This window comes from Phocoena sinus, chromosome 13 (genome assembly GCF_008692025.1).
Source record: "Phocoena sinus isolate mPhoSin1 chromosome 13, mPhoSin1.pri, whole genome shotgun sequence".
Lineage (NCBI taxonomy): Eukaryota > Metazoa > Chordata > Mammalia > Artiodactyla > Phocoenidae > Phocoena > Phocoena sinus.
The window spans coordinates 20581512-20597708 of NC_045775.1; the positions used below are offsets into that span (position 1 = coordinate 20581512).

At 44.6% G+C, this 16197-nt stretch overlaps 1 protein-coding gene across 1 annotated transcript in view; it reads left to right on the forward strand.

Annotated features, from left to right (window-relative positions):
* The first annotated feature begins 3053 nt into the window (after window positions 1-3053).
* DRC1 (dynein regulatory complex subunit 1) overlaps window positions 3054-16197 on the forward strand; it is a 48086-nt gene continuing 34942 nt past the window's right edge. Inside the window, exons 1-2 of the mRNA XM_032652921.1 lie at window positions 3054-3208; window positions 12927-13011. Of these exons, the coding sequence (XP_032508812.1) occupies window positions 3054-3208; window positions 12927-13011 (240 nt within the window). The remainder of the gene's footprint in view (window positions 3209-12926; window positions 13012-16197) is intronic.

Consider the following 16197-nt stretch of genomic DNA (forward strand, 5'->3'; position numbering starts at 1 on the left):
CCATAAGCTCTTATAAAAACTCATATTTTCTAACATGGCTTCTGAGGAGAATATTTCCTATTTTTTTAACATAAGAATTGATCTCCCAGTTCTGGCAGTGGGCATTTAAAAGTTTTTTCAGTAACAGGTTTAAAGAAGATGAGGGAGGAAATGGCCCATATTTTAACCCAGGCTAATTCTCTGGCTTAATGTGCTCTTAATCCCCTGCCCTCCGTTCGATCGATCGCAGTAGCAGTTATCCCCTCCTTTCTAAATGCAAACCTCAAACACCTAGCACCGGCCTGACACTCAGCAGGGGCAACCAGCTTGGGTTTAGCTACTGATAAACTTTAAAAAATTACTCATGTAATTTTGGCCCCATGGGGCTATAGCCTAGACCTGTTATCTCTCAAGGATAATTCTTTTAAGTGGAATTGCCTACTCAGTGCATATGCTTATTTAAACTGTTGCTACTGGCACACTGTCTTCCTAAAGGGTGTCTTTCCAGCAGTGAATGAGAGTGTCTTTTTTCCCACACCTATGAAAAAGGTTTGTTATTTATATAATTGAGGCTGTCTGTGACAGCAGCAAAGACCTCCCAGCTGGCTGGGAAATGTCTGGAGAGAGCCAGGAAAGGAGGCTGGCCTGGGGTATTGTTATGGTTGGGAGGTAGGGCCAGGATGAGGGTACCCAGCACACACAGTAAGAACCTCCCACCAAAGGAGAGAGCACCCAGGGTTTTTTGTTTTTGTTTTTTTTTAAGTCAGCTGCCCAGATGTGGAGCAAAGGGGAAAAAAGGCATGAGGCTTAAAAGCTCAAACAGCAAAAAAGGGAGTCAGATTCCTTTATCACAAAAAATGTCTGGCTTTAGGCCAAGCAGCTTATTGATCGCTCTTTATGAGTCTTTATGGTACCTTTGCTCTCTCTCCCATCTCTCGTGTGACAGCCGATTCCCAGTGACTTTCTCGTGGCATCCTACTCCCAGCCGTAGACAGGCACACACGCTTGTACTTGTGTCTCTTCTCACAGGTGGTGGAGACATGAACCAGGACCTAGAGGAGTTAGGGGTCAGAACTGTATCTTGCCTCTGATTCCTCAGCCCCTAGGGAAGGTTAAAGCTGGAGGTCACAACTAAAGGAGAGACAGACTGAGGCCCGAAGAAAACTCGTTCCCCTCCCCCGCCCTCCAGACTCCTCACCCCAGCTAGATATGGGACAAGGATCCAGGCAGGTGTTGGACTCTTGACTGCTCCAAGATTTTGGCACTCCTAAATCTCCCTACCACTTGTACACTTGGAAAAGTTAATTTAAAAAAGAAAACTCCGATCCCACCTCCAGCCCCGCTCTCCCCGCACCGTGCCCCGCCCCCAGTCAGACCGCCCACAAACCACCACAGCCCCCCCAGGACTCTCCGCGCTGCTGGTGACCGGGGGCTGTGGCCGTGGCTGCTTTTCCTCCGGGCGCCCGGATCTGAGGCCGCCGCCGCTGCCGGAACAGAGACGCAGGGAATCCACTCTACAGCAATCCCCTATACCAGCCCCGGAGGGCCCTAAGGAAGAGTGAGGCATGGCCTGTGGAGGGGAAGGTGCTGGACATCCCCAGCAAGAATCAGAAGGGCCAAAGCTTCTATTCGATCTCTTTCCCCCGGCCCCCCACCCCCAAGCGGCATCTGGCTCCCCAATCTTGCCCCAGCCCCAGGCCCAGTCACCCCATCCCTGCAGTTGGCGTCCCTCCTGGACCAGGCTCCTCTGGGCAGCCAAGGCCAAGAGGGTCCCTTGAAGTGGGGAGAGGAATCAGAACCCCCAGAGACCCAGAGAGGACCCCCCCCCCCCAGCGGCTACGTAAAGATGTGACTTATTCCAAGAGCATCACGGAGTCCAGCAGTTCATCCTGAGACCCACCCCCTCTCATTTCTATGCGGCTGGACCTCTCCCTTGCACCCAGAACACCCAGTAAAGGCTCATGAAGAAAGCAAAAAAGAAGAAAGAAAACTCCATTTGCCTCTGGGTAGGTCTTATACACCACGCGATTATCTCCTTTGGCCTCACAATTGCTTGTGATTTGAGTAGGCAGGCAGTACAGCTGAGAAAACGGTCAAGAAGGTGTGGCATACCTAAGGTTTCAGGGCCGGTCTAGGATTAGGACCTGCATTTTCTTACTACTCCAGGGCCCTTTCCCGAGTTAACCTCAGGCCAGTGGGATAAGATTCTGCCAAATGTGATCCAGCTTGTTTTCGAAAGGATGTTAATTCTCAGTAAGAACACTATGAATTTTTCGTTGGCAATGCGACACACACACAAAAAATAGTGCCTCTTAAGGGACTCCTCAAAAGTTTAATTGTGCTTCTGTGCTCTTAACTTTCACTCCCCCCCCCCCCCCCCCCCCCGCCTTCCGTACCGTTTTCCTCTGCTCTCCTTTTCCTAAGTATGTGATTGCACGTGGTGATGGTGGGATTGTCCTAGGCTTCAGCCCTACTGAAAACCGCTACAGAAGACAATTCCTTGATGGATATATTCTAGAGAACATAGGGGCCGAATGCACAAAGTATCAATAGGAACTCAAAAATGAATGGACGACGAGTAGATGGATACAGTATACTTTAGTTCGAGCTTTCCGAGCGATCGTACTATTCTATCCGCTCCATGAGGAAAGGACAACGCTTGTATCCTCAGCGCTAGCACAGTGATTGGCATAGAGTAGGCACTCGATTATATTTGATGAATATGATTTTGAGGAATATTTATTTGATGAATGAAGAATCAGTCATCAGGGTCAGTAAGTGACGAATCACAATTGGTGCAGCTCTTAAATCTTCCAGCCTCCGTTAATACCCCCGGGCCTTCGTGGGGATTACCCGAATTGCAGGAGAAGGGAATGAAGTCCCAAGCTGGGATATAGCTTTCGGAACACCGGTGGGCAGAGCCTGAGGGGATGCGCGCGCAACCACGCCAGCTGCGGATTAGGTGACTTTTTCCCTGGCAACGGCTTGTTGTTAGCAACGGCTTGTTGTTAGCAGCAAGGCGGTAGTCCGGCGGTGGTCCAGGCAGAGCTGCCTGGGGGCGGGAGGCACCTGCCATGAATCCGCCGGGATCCCTGAGGGTCCTGGAGGAGAAGGAGAAGGAACATTTAGCCACTCCGATTGTCGGGCCCTCGATACATTCTGATAACCCTCAGGAGCGGATCCAGGCCCGGCGCCTCCGCATCGCGGCGCGCCTGGAAGCTCGGAGGCGGTGAGCTGGGTTTGGGCGGGTCCCGCCAAGGAGCGCCCAGGGTGCGTTGACGCGGTGCAGGGATGAGGGGGTGGCTTCTCCGGGCCGGAGCCCCTGCGGTGAGGGGGCGGCGTGCCCTACGTGTGAGCCGGCCTTGTTTCTTGGTAAGATAGAAAACATTTCTACCAGAAGGTTCAAACAAAGCATGGGATATTAAAACATTGAACACGCTAGTAAAGTCAAAGACGGAAATCATAATCCCTCCAGCATGTTCATTGAGAGCCTGCTGCGCCAGGCACTGTGGGCCATACGCTGAAGAGGCGGGCTCCATGACCTGCCGCCCGCCGAGGTCTTTCTTTCCTCCTTGCCTCCCAGCCCGCCTTCCTTCCACAAGTAGTTATGGAGTGGACTTCGGCTATCACTTCTGCTGGTCTCAGTGGCTTATCTGGGTGTGTGACACAAACCCCTTTTCCTGCAGGCTCTGAGGCTGATAACCACGCCGTTCTCAGGCTGGGGTTGCCCCACCTGTCCATGCACAGACGGAGTGGCCTTGTCTTAAGGGGGTACAAAGGTGAACCTGCGTGACCCCCTGAACACCCTCTCAGTGTGACAGCACTCATACCTTGTCCTGCTGGTCACGGTCAGCTGCCCTGCCAAGATGGTGCTTCTCTTCTTGTCTGCTGGCCTTTGGACACAAGGGCCCTAAAGTGATGTGGCTGGGTTCCAATAAAACTTTACTAAAGAACACTGAAATCTGAATTTCATATAATGTTCATGTGTCACAAAATGTCCCTCATATTTAGATCTTTTTTTCTAAATTAATAAATTTCATACTTTAGAGCAGTTTTAGGTTCACAGAAAAATTGAGTGGAAAGTACAGAGATTTCCCATATACCCCCTAGCGCTACACATGTATAACCTCCTCCACTATCAACCTTCCCCACCAGAGTGGTACATTTGCTACAATTGATGGATCTCGATAGATATATAATGACATGTTTCCACCATTACAGTATTGTACAGAATAGTTTCAGTGCCTTAAAAATCCTCTGCGCTCTGCCTATTCATCTTGATCTTAAAAAAAAAAAAATTGAAAATGTAAAAATCATTCTTCACTTGTGAGCCATACAAAAGCAGATGGGTCAGATTTGACCCATAGGCCAGTGTTTGCCAACCCTGATGTATAGGTCAATGTGATGTTCTGTGGGATATTCAGATGGTCCTGACCTATTCAGACTATAGTTTGACAGATCAGGAGAGTTAACACGGCTCTGTGAGTGAGAGGCCTATGTGAGTATACATTATCTGATCCACGTAAATGTGAACTTCCTGATCCTTTTTCCTGATTGAGGTAGAAAATAATGCATTTGGCCCAATCAGTGGCTACATTCCATGTCCCTAAGGCCACAGTAACCTGCTCTAGCAAAGACACCCGACCTACATGTCAGCTGCGAGTAGGACTGCTGCTTGGTTGAGCTTGCAGTAATTGACAGTTATTATCTTGGATCCATCCAGTTTTTGCAGGGACCAGACCAGTGAATTAAATGGAGATTTGATAGGCACCACCACTCCCAAATCCTTGAGATCCCTAAGGGTGACACTAATCCCCACCATCTCCCCCGGTTGACAATAGTGCTTTTTTATGCACTTGGGTGAAGTTTCGGAGTGTCCATTTGACCTTCCACATGGTGATAGCTCTTACCCACAGGCCAAGGACCTAGTGTGAGAATTTCTCAAATTTCTAAGTATGTTAAGATCACTCTGGTTGCTCTTTGGGGAATGGTTTGGAGGAGCCAGAAGTGAAAGTAAGGAGTCCAGTTAGGGAGCAGTTGTATTTGTCCAGGTGAGAGATGCAGTTGGTCTGAACTAATTAGTGGCAGTGGTTTGGAGATAAAGCAGATGCACTCCAGACATATTTTGGAATTGAAATTGACTGGATTTACTGATTGATTGGACATGCTGATGAAACGCAGGGGGAAAGCTAGAATGGCTTGAACAGCTGGGTAGATAGATGGCAGTACCTTTTATTGAGACGGTAAAGACAGTAATGGGGGCAGTAAGGCAGGAGTTGAAAATCAAAGGTTTGGTTTTGTCCGTATTAAGGGAAGTCGAATTTTGTAAGACATTAAAATTGAGATGTCCACTAGGCAGTTGGAAGAGATCTGGATTACAGGGACCAGTGCAAAGAGTCAGCAGCGTTATGATTGTATTTTAAACCATAGGAATGAATTAAATTACACTGGGAAAGAGGATTAAAAAGGGATGAGAAAAGTGTTCATGGCTAAGTCTTAAGAAAGCCCAGCATTCAGAAGTTGATGGAAGAGGAAACGCTGACAAGGAGAATAAGATAGAATGGCCAGTTGAGGCTGGTAGAAAAACAAATAAGTGAGGTGCAGTAGCGTACCTAAAGAATTTGACGCCTGGAGCCGGTAATTTCTAAAACACAGATAATAACAATAGCCTGAAAAGAAAAGCAGACAATGAACATTTTCTTTTGTTGAACTTTGTTATATTACCATGCCGGTAATTTTTTAAAAATAAAAATAAAATTTACAATACAAAATGAGAAAGAAGTAATGGATGAATACTTTTATATATGTTTCTAAAAATTATTTATTTCTGGCTGCGTTGGGTCTTCATTGCGGTGCGCAGGCTTCTCATTGTGGTGACTTCTCTTGCTGCAGAGCTCGGGCTCTAGGCGCGGGGCCTTCAGTAGTTGTGGCTCACGGGCTCTAGAGCGCAGGCTCAGTAGTTGTGGCGCACGGGCTTAGTTGCTCCGTGGCACGTGGGATCTTCCCGGACTAGGGCTCGAACCCGTGTCCCCTGCATTGGCAGGTGGATTCTTAACCACTGCGCCACCAGGGAAGTCCCAATGAATACTTTTAAATTACATGTAGGGAATTCCCTGGTGGTCTAGTGGTTAGGACTCTGCGCTTTTACTGCCGAGGGCCTGGGTTCGATCCCTGGTTGGGGAACTAAGCTCCCACAGCGTGGCCAAAAGAAAAATTACATGTGTTTTGGGGAAAAAAAGGAAGAAAAAAGCATATGAAGAAATGTTCCCAAAGGAGTGAATTCGTAAGACTTAGAGAATGAGTTGTGTATAGAATGACAGAATAGAAGTAACTCAGGTTCAGTTTCTTCATGTTTCTAATAACTGGGCTAGTGTTGTTTATGTCAAATCCCTAATCTGCTGGGATATATAGTACCTGGGAGGTTGTGGACATGCCCTGTGCTGAAGTGAGCTGGGACAGTTCTGAGCTATTTCAAATGTGCTCTCAAAACACATGCGCGTAGCTGAGTCTGTGTGTCAGAGACCAACTGTATAATTGCAAGTTCTACAAATTAACTTCCTTCTTCAAGGATAAGAAATAGAAAGGTGCTGTATTGACGCTTACATATATATTATTAAAGAACAATAGTAGGGACTTCCCTGGTGGCACAGTGGTTAAAGAATCCGCCTGCCAAGGCAGGGGACACGGGTTCAATCCCTGGTCCGCGAAGATCCCACATGTGGCAGAGCAACTAAGCCCGTGCGCCACAACTACTGGGCCTGTACTCTAGAGCCCACGTGCTGCAACTACTGAGCCCACATGCCACAACTACTGAAGCCCGCACTCCTAAAGCCCGTGCCCTGCAACAAGAGAAGCTACTGCTCGCCGCAACTAGAGAAAGCCCGAGTGCAGCAACTAAGACCCAACACAGCCAAAAATAAATTAAAAAAAATTTTAAACCCACATAAATTAAAAAAAAAAATTTAAAAATCAACAGTACTGCAGCAATTTTTTGGAACTTAGATTAACAAAAGATTTTTCAGAAAGAAGTGTTTTATGAATTGTTTTGTTGCTGGCACAGGGTGATAATAAAAAACAGACTGACTTTAGTCAGTTGTGTTGCTTTAAAATTAGCCTGGGGCTCCTTGATTGCCTATGGTGCCCACTGCCCTAACTGCCTGGATCTTGGTGGGTCACTGAGGTGTAGTTTTAGAGGGGAAGCTGTTAACAGAATTAAATGTCATATGAAGATAAAGAATAAGATTAATGGCTAAAGCACCCAAAACTCTCAATCTCTAGTTTTTCAGTTGACATTTCAAATTCCTGAGAGATGTCACTTCTGAGTCAAGATGGTGGATAGAACACATGCACCTAGGATCTCTATCAAAAATGAGATTTAAAGGGATTAAGTAAAAACGATATAAACCTACAAAGTCAAGCAAAACAGGGGGACTCAACAGCAACAACATTTTGGAAGCTGGGACGTATATAGACAGATGGTAAATGGCTTAGCAGATTGAAGAGTATGGAAATATAAACTAGTAGTGAGGAAAGCTGAGAGCCCCCTTCATTTCCTCTGCAATAAATCTCCAAAAGGCAGCGTCAGGTTTATCTGGATAGGGGTGAAGAAGGAACTAAAATAAGGAGAATTGACTGGAAAATTAGTAGATGTCAAGAACCTTTCTCCCACTTTGCACACTTGACCACAGGTTTGGAGAAAGTAAAATGGAGGATGCATGGTTTGGGGGATGCTGGGCAGAGAGGAGGCAAGGACATGGTACTAAAAGCAAGGGGATTCCACGGACACGTGCACACTGGAGCTGAGCGCCTCCCCCTCCCCGTTCCTGGAATGCTGGCAGGACCTGCCCCTTGCAGGCAGGAGACTGGAGAAATCTCTCTGCAGAATCTGACCAGCCCAGAAGGAGGGACTTGAAGACACTGAAATCAGGTTTGCCCGGGAAATGGTTCGGGTAGATTGTCCTGCACTGAAGTTCACAACTGTTATACCACACCCTTGCACTCAGCACTTTCATGAGCTTTTTCGCCTTAGCATGGAAAGGTAGCCAAGGATTTCGAGACGTCTGAAGAAAGTCTTCAACGTGAAAGGTAGACACCAAAATGAATAAACAGAAAAAAGCAACTTAGAGGAAATTGAGACCATGTAGGAAGAAAACAACAAAACACAATGAAAACACTGTCTTTAAGTACACTTGAAACTTAGATAATGTTATATACCAATTTTACTTCAGTTATAAAAGAAAGACAGGGACTTCTGTGGCAGTCCAGTGGTTAAGACTCCATGCTTCCAATGCAGGGTTCGATCCCTGGTTGGGGAACTAAGATCTCGCATGCCGTGCAGCACGGCCAAAAAATAAAAAAGAAAAGAGAGAGCAAAGGAAAAAATGACTGTCATTAATCCTCAGAAGAAGATATACAGATCGCCAACAAACACATGAAAGAATGCTCAACATCGCTAATCATTAGAGAAATGCAAATCACAACTACAATGAGGTATCACCTCACACCAGTCAGAATGGCCGTCATCAAAAAAATCTACAAACAATAAATGCTGGAGAAATAAATGGTGTGGAGAACGGGGAACCTTCTTGCACCGTTGGTGGCAATGTAAATTGATACAACCACTATGGAGAACAGTATGGAGGTTCCTTAAAAAACTAAAAATAGAACTACCATACGACCCAGCAATCCCACTACTGGGCATACACCCTGAGAAAACCATAATTCAAAAAGAGTCATGTACCACAATGTTCATTGCAGCTCTATTTACAGTAGCCAGGACATGGAAGCAACCTAAGCGTCCATCCACAGATGAATGGATAAAGAAGATGTGGCACATAGATACAATGGAATATTACTCAGCCATAAAAAGAAATGAAATTGAGTTATTTGTAGTGAAGTGGATGGACCTAGAGTCTGTCATACAGAGTGAAGTAAGTCAGAAAGAGAAAAACAAGTACTGTATGCTAACACATATATATGGAATCTAAAAAAAAAAAAAGGTCATGAAGAACCTAGGGGCAGGACGAGAATAAAGACGCAGACCTACTAGAGAATGGACTTGAGGACACGGGGAGGGGAAAGGGCAAGCTGGAACACAGTAAGAGAGTGACATTGACATATATACACTGCCAAATGCAAAATAGATAGCTAGTGGGAAGCAGCTGCATAGCACGGGGAGATCAGCTTGGTGCTTTGTGACCACTTAGAGGGGTGGGACAGGGAGGGTGGGAGGGAGACGCAAGAGGAAGGGGATATGTATATGTATAGCTGATTCACTTTGTTATACAGCAGAAACTAACACAACAATGTAAAGCAATTATACTCCAATAAAGATGTTAAAAATAAAAAAAGAATCTTCCTGTTAATGCATAGACACGGGTTTGATCCCTGGTCCAGGAAGATCCCACATGCCGTGGAGCAACTAAGCCTGTGCGCCACAACTACTGAGCCTGTGCTCTAGAGCCCATGCACCACGACTACTGAAGCCCGCGCACCTAGAGCCTGTACTCCGCAACAAGATAAGCCACCGCAATGAGAAGCCTGCACACCACAATGAAGACCCAACGCAGCCAAAAATAAATAAAATTTTTTAAAAAAAGGATCCTCAGAGAAAAAAGAAAAGATAATTGCAAACATGAAACAGGAATAGGATGCTACTAAAATAATCTAGAGATCAAAACAGAGCTCTTGGAAATTAAAAATAAGGTCGAAATGGGAAACAGTAGAAGGGTTGGGAAGTAAAGGTAATGGAATTGCCTGGGAGATAGAACGAAAAGGAAAAAAGATAGAAACTAGTAGAGAAAAAGATTTTTTAAAAATTAGAGGACTAGGGCTTCCCTGGTGGCGCAATGGTTGAGAGTCCACCTGCCGATGCAGGGGACACAGGTTTGTGCCCCGGTCCGGGAAGATCCCACATGCAGCGGAGCGGCTGGGCCCGTGAGCCATGGCCGCTGAGCCTGCGCGTCCGGAGCCTGTGCTCCGCAACGGGAGAGGCCACAACAGTGAGAGGCCTGCATACCGCAAAAAAAAAAAAAAAAAAAAAAAAAAAATTAGAGAACTAGTCCAGGAGATCTAGTATCTGCTTTCTAGATCCAGAAAGAGAGAGTAAACAGAAGGGTGGAAATGATCAATAAAAGAATTCAAGAACATTTCTCAGAACTGAAGATCCTGAGTTCCCTGGTTGAAAGGGGCCACCTGACAGCAGAATGAATGAAAGTAGATCCACCCCAGGCACACCACTGAGCATGTTCAGAACACCGAGACCCAAAAGAAGGGTCCTGCGAGCTTCCAGAGTGAACAGCGATGACAACAGTGATGACAACTCTCACATACAAAGAAAGGATTAAGAAACAGGGTGACGTCTGGTTTCGTAAATAGCAACAGTGGACACCAGAAGACAATGAGCAATGCCCTCAAAGTTCTAAAGAAAACGGTTTTCGACCTGGAGCTCTAAACCCAGCCGAACAATCAATTACGTTTCAATTTTTTAAGTCCCGAGAAAGGACTTTGACTTGCCTGGAGGTATGGTTATTCAAGATGGCAGCTCCCATTGAGACCATATGGGTGGCAGTGGTGGGGAAGCAGTTTCGCAAAAGAGGGATCCAGCTCAAACCTGAGGAGAGAGAAGTCTGGGATGGCAACGTTAGGGAATATGATAGGTCAGCACCGACCAAGAGAAACACAATACGTAAATTAGCATCCACATTAAAAAAATAGAACAGGTGAAATTAAATTTTGTAATTTATCTTGTTGAACTCACTATATAAAAATATTATTTTAACATGTAATCAGTATAAACCATATTGAGATATTTTGCGTTTTTTTATTGAAAGTCCTCAAAATCCATCTAGTCCATATTTTACACTCATAGCACATTTCAGTTTAGATCATTTCAAGCGCTCAATAGCCACATGTGGTTAGTGGCTATCATACTGGACAGTGTGGTGCTAGGCAGTCAGAAATGCTAAGTACCAGGCAGCAATGGGATTAAAGCTGAAACTGGAGGATAAGAATGAGTAGCATAGTTATTTTTCTTTCTGAAGCACAGGTCTTTGCTCCAGGAAGTAGTTGGAAGGATTATTTAGACAGAGGTGGTGATTAATTGGTGGTCAAAGTAGAAAGTCAGGTGAATGAGTGTGTTTGGGATGGTAATGAGAACACCACTAGCCTGGCAATATCTGAAGCCCTGAGTAGAATGAAACAAATCGTTTTCTCGGTAAGGGCAATGAGTAGGTTCAATAAGGGTATGGAAGTGGATGAAATGACAAGAAAAAAGAGTTTCAGTTGGCTTGGGAGTGGGGTGAGGGGTGCTAACTCAATTCCAGCTCTCAAAAATGGTGTAGCACGATGTAGGGCTGTGCTGACCTTTGAACAAAGGGAAGGGAGGTGGAAGTCAGGGAGAGAAAAAGTCAAGAAAGAGTGAAGTGTCAAGAAAGGCATCTGCTTCTTTCACCATGGTTGAAGTCATAAGATGATGGTTTCATTTTTCTTAAGGCAGAACTGGGAATCCTCATGGCCGCTGTGTGCCAGAGGAGACAGTTGACCTCCACCATGTAAGTGGGGTGGGAATTGGTGGGGTCATTCCTCCATGCCTCCCCCAAAAAAGCCCAGAGTCTGGAACCTTATCTTTCCCCCGTCATCTTTGGTCTTATTTTCTGATTAACACACACACACACATGCACTATTTATAAAATTCATGCAATAGAAAAATGTAGAAACTATAAGTCCTCAGTAAAGTTCTCTTTCCTTAAATAATTCCTGTCATCTGTTTGTCATAAATCCTTCCAAGATTTTTCCTGTGCATATGTATATAAGCCTATTTTAAGAAGAAAATCTATATTATACTTTACATATTGTTCTACAGCTGGCTCTTTTTACTTACATATGGTGGACATCTTTCTGTGCTGCTAGATAACACATCTTTTTTTTTTTTAATAGGCTACAATATATTTTCTTGTATTGTTGCCTCGCAAGTTATTTAAACAGGCAACTATTAACATGATGTAGAATGTTTCCACATTCCTGCTAGTAGAGAGAGTGCTGCAGTAATCATTCTTGTGCATATTTCTTTTTGAACTTGTGAAAGCTTTCTGTGGAAAGTTCGTAAAGGTTCAGTCAGACAGGAGGCCGGTGTAAGATTTGGAAAAGTCTTGCCAAATTGCCTTTTGGATGGGTTGTGACCCTTCACGTTCCCACCCATGGAGTATGAATCAATGGTCACTCACACCCTCTGCCCCACCAGATACCATCAACTTCTAAATCTTTTCTCTTGATAGGAGAATGAGGATACCTCACAGGGTTTTCAATTTCATTTTTCTGGTTATATGTGAAGTTGAACATATCTTCAAATGTCTACTTGCCATTTGTACTTCTTCTGTAAACTGCTTGTTCACATCCTTTGCCAATTTTCCTATTTGGTCTTTTAAGAAAATTAATTTAACTTTTTAAAATTTAAGTATAGTTGATTTACAATGTTGTGTTAATGGTATTTTGTCTTTTCTGTATGGTTTTGAAGGATCCCATTCTATTTTAGAGCAGAAGTTTGTCAAATATCTTTTGCCAGTTTATCCCTTGACTTTCAAGGATAAAATGTTTAATTTTTTTTTTTGGCCACAACACGTGGCTTGTGGGATCTTAGTTCCCCCACCAGGGATTGAACCCCAGTCCAAGGCAGTGAAAGGGCTGAGTCCTAACCATTGGACCACCAGGGAACTCTCAAAATGTTTAAGTTTTAGGAAGTAAAACCTTTCACTCTTCTTTTTTTCTAACTTTGATCTTACTCTAATTCTCCTGTATTCTAGTGTTTTTACGATTGTGTTTTTTTAGTATTCAAATTTTTATCCATATAGAATATATTTTTGTATATACTGTGATGTACTATGAAATTTTAAAATATAGATTCTAAATACTAAAAGTAACTTGCGTTTCTCTACTTTTTTCCATCACAGGGAAGCGCTTGGAGAACATTTAGACGGGAAGGAGAGTGAAGAAGATCAAAGCAAGAGCTACAAACAGAAAGAAGAAAGCAGACTGGTAAGAACTGGGGAGTTACTGGGTCGCGACTGTCCTGTAGGACTGGGGCTTTGCTCTTCCTGTGCTGTGCCTTTGGTGGGCTGCAATGCCAAGCCCCGCTCCTCGCTTCTTTTTCCCACCTGTCCTCTCCCCGCCCCCTTTCCCCTCTCCTTTCCTCAGGCTACTTTCGCAGACTTCAAGACCATCTCACTTCCCAACTCTTCCACTAGTTCCTCCGCGGCGCAGGTTGAACCCTTTGACTTCCCGTCTGCACCATTCGTTTCATTTTAGATACTTTTCTGCCTTGTATGACTTTTCGAAGATGTGTGTGCGTGCGGTGTCCCCAGTGGAACCGTACGTTCTAGGAGAGCAAGGGCCTCTTGGTGTAGCTGTGGAGTAGGGCAGAGCTTGTACCCAATAAACTCTAAAAGGAAGTCTTTGATCGCTCTCCCGTGGCGATGACAAGGGCTCCTGAGACATGAGTAAAGGACTTGGAGCGAGAGGCGCAGGAGGGATAAACAGTAGTTCAAAGCAGCGCGCCGGAACTGGCACACTGCCGCGTTTACTTAATTAATTGCATGCACAGTGACACCGTGGGCGTTGAGATGTGGGAAAGAGCTCACCCAGACGGCCTGGTCAGGGAAGGTTCCACGGAGAAAGTGGGGTTTGAGCTGGGTCTTAGAAAAGTTAAATGGGATTTATAAAAGTGGAGAAGAGAGATCACTGCTAGCAGAAATTGAAGTGTAGGGGGCTTCCCTGGTGGCGCAGTGGTTGAGAGTCCGCCTGCCGATGCAGGGGACACGGGTTCGTGCCCCGGTCCGGGACGATCCCACATGCCGCGGAGCGGCTGTGCCCGTGAGCCATGGCCGCTGAGCCTGCGCGTCTGGAGTCTGTGCTCCGCAACGGGAGAGGCCACAACAGTGAGAGGCCCGCGTACCGCAAAAAAAAAAAAAAAAAAAAAAAAAGAAATTGAAGTGTATTTACTGGGAGAAAAAAATATTCAAATTACTGAAATATTATTATAGAGCATAGAGGTATCTAGCAATAATTGACAACCTGTGCTGTACTGGATCAAGGATAAAATATTTTATTGTAGTGGAAAGAATATTGAACTATTATGGGTTCTTGTTCCAGATCACCTCTTTATACTTAGGGTACTTCATCTAAAGGTTGGTGATCTCTGAGTGTTTCTGTGTAGGATAAAAAGGGTATTACATATAATCTTGAAAAATACTGTTGTAGTAGATACTGCTATAATCCTGCAAATACTGATATAGAGTTCAGTATATTTTCAATTTTAGAGTGTAAAACCAGAGAGATAATGTTGTTTTCATCAGTAGCTTTCCCAGGTTCCTTTTGCTTAGGACTTAAATCACGAAGAGTGTTGCCATTGAAGAGAAATGTATAAAGAAAATGCTACCTTTCTTAATATCAAGGTATTAACAACCAGTTCTGTCCTAAGACCTGGGCAGGAGGGGCCCCTGTCCTGCACCTTATCAATCATTTTTTTTAAATGATAGTTCTTTTTGTTTCCTGTTTAATCTTGGTCTGCTCCAACTTTATAAAGATATTCTTCCATGTTTTCTTCTAGAAGCCTCATCGTTCTACTGTTTACATTTTGGTCTATAATCTAGACCAAAATGGATCTGGAATCCATTTTTGTGTGTGGTGTAAAAGTAGGGCTCAAGGTTCATTGTTTTCTAAATGGATCTTTAATTAACCCAGCACCATTTAAAGAGATCATCCTTTCCCCTCTGCATTGCAATGCACCTTTGTTGCAAATCAGGTGAGCCTACTTGTTTGTTTCTAGATTCTCTATTCTGTTCCATTGGTCAATTGTCTTTATGCCAATTCCACACTATTTTAATTACTGTAGCTGCATGACAGGCCTTGATATCTGGTAGGGTAAGTCCTCCAACTTTGTGGTTCTTCAAGATGGCCTTGGCTGTTCTTGACCCTTTGCATTTCCATATAAATTTTAGAATTAGCTTCTCAATTTCCACCAAAAAAAAGCAGCTGGGATTTTAATTGAGATTAGATTGAATCTATAGATCAATTTGGGAAAAAATTAATATCTTACCAATATAGAGATTTATAATCTGTGAGGATAAATTATCCCTCCTTTTATTTAAGTATTCTTTAATTTCACTCAGCAATGTTTTATACTTTTTCTGTTTTTAATTATTATTTATTTTTGGCTGCATTGGGTCTTCACTGCTGTGAGCGGGCTTTCTCTAGTTGCAGCGAGCGGGGTCTACTCTTCCTTGTGGTGCCTGGGCTTCTCGTTGCAGTGGCTTCTCTTGCTGTGGAGTACAGGCCCTAGGGAGCGTGGGCTTCAGTAGTTGTGGCACGAGGGCTCAGTAGTTGTGGCGCATGGGCTTAGTTGCTCTGTGGTATGTGGGATCTTCCCGGACCAGGGATCAAACCCATGTTCCTGTGTTGGCAGGCAGATTCTTAACCACTGCACCACCAGGGAAGTCCCTATACTTCTTCTTGAAGTTATAATTGTTCATTGTTGATTATGTAAAAGTACAATGGTTGTTTTTTTTTGTTTGTTTGTTTGGTTTTTTTTTTTGCGGTACGCGGGCCTCTCACTGTTGTGGTCTCTCCCGTTGCGGAGCACAGGCTCCAGACGCGCAGGCTCAGCGGCCATGGATCATGGGCCCAGCCGCTCAGCAGCATGTGGGATCTTCCCGGACCGGGGCACGGACCCGTGTCCCCTGCATCGGCAGGCGGACTCTCAAGCACTGCGCCACCAGGGAAGCCCACGATTGGTTTTTTTTTTTCCACAATTGGTTTTTATATATTGATCTGATATCCAGCAACCTGGTCAAATTCATTTGTTAATTCTAATAGATTACCTGTAGGTTCTTTTTGGTTTTTTTTTTTTTACATATATAATCATCTGAAAATGACAGTTTTATCTTCTTCTGTTCAATTTTGATACCTTAAAATTTTTCTTCTTGCCTTATTGCACTAGATAGGCCCTCTAGCCCATTGAATAAAAGTGGTAATGAGGAGGGTCCTGTGTATTGTTCTGGCCCTCCTCTGGATGCACCCCCTCAAGTGGACTTGCCTCAAGTCTACTCAGAGCCCAAGTGTCCCCATTAGATCACTCTCTGAGTGTCACAGAACTCCAGATTCCCTGCCCAAATGGTTCTGAACCCACTTTCAAGGCCTGTATGGGCCTCTTCCCAGGGTCTGTCC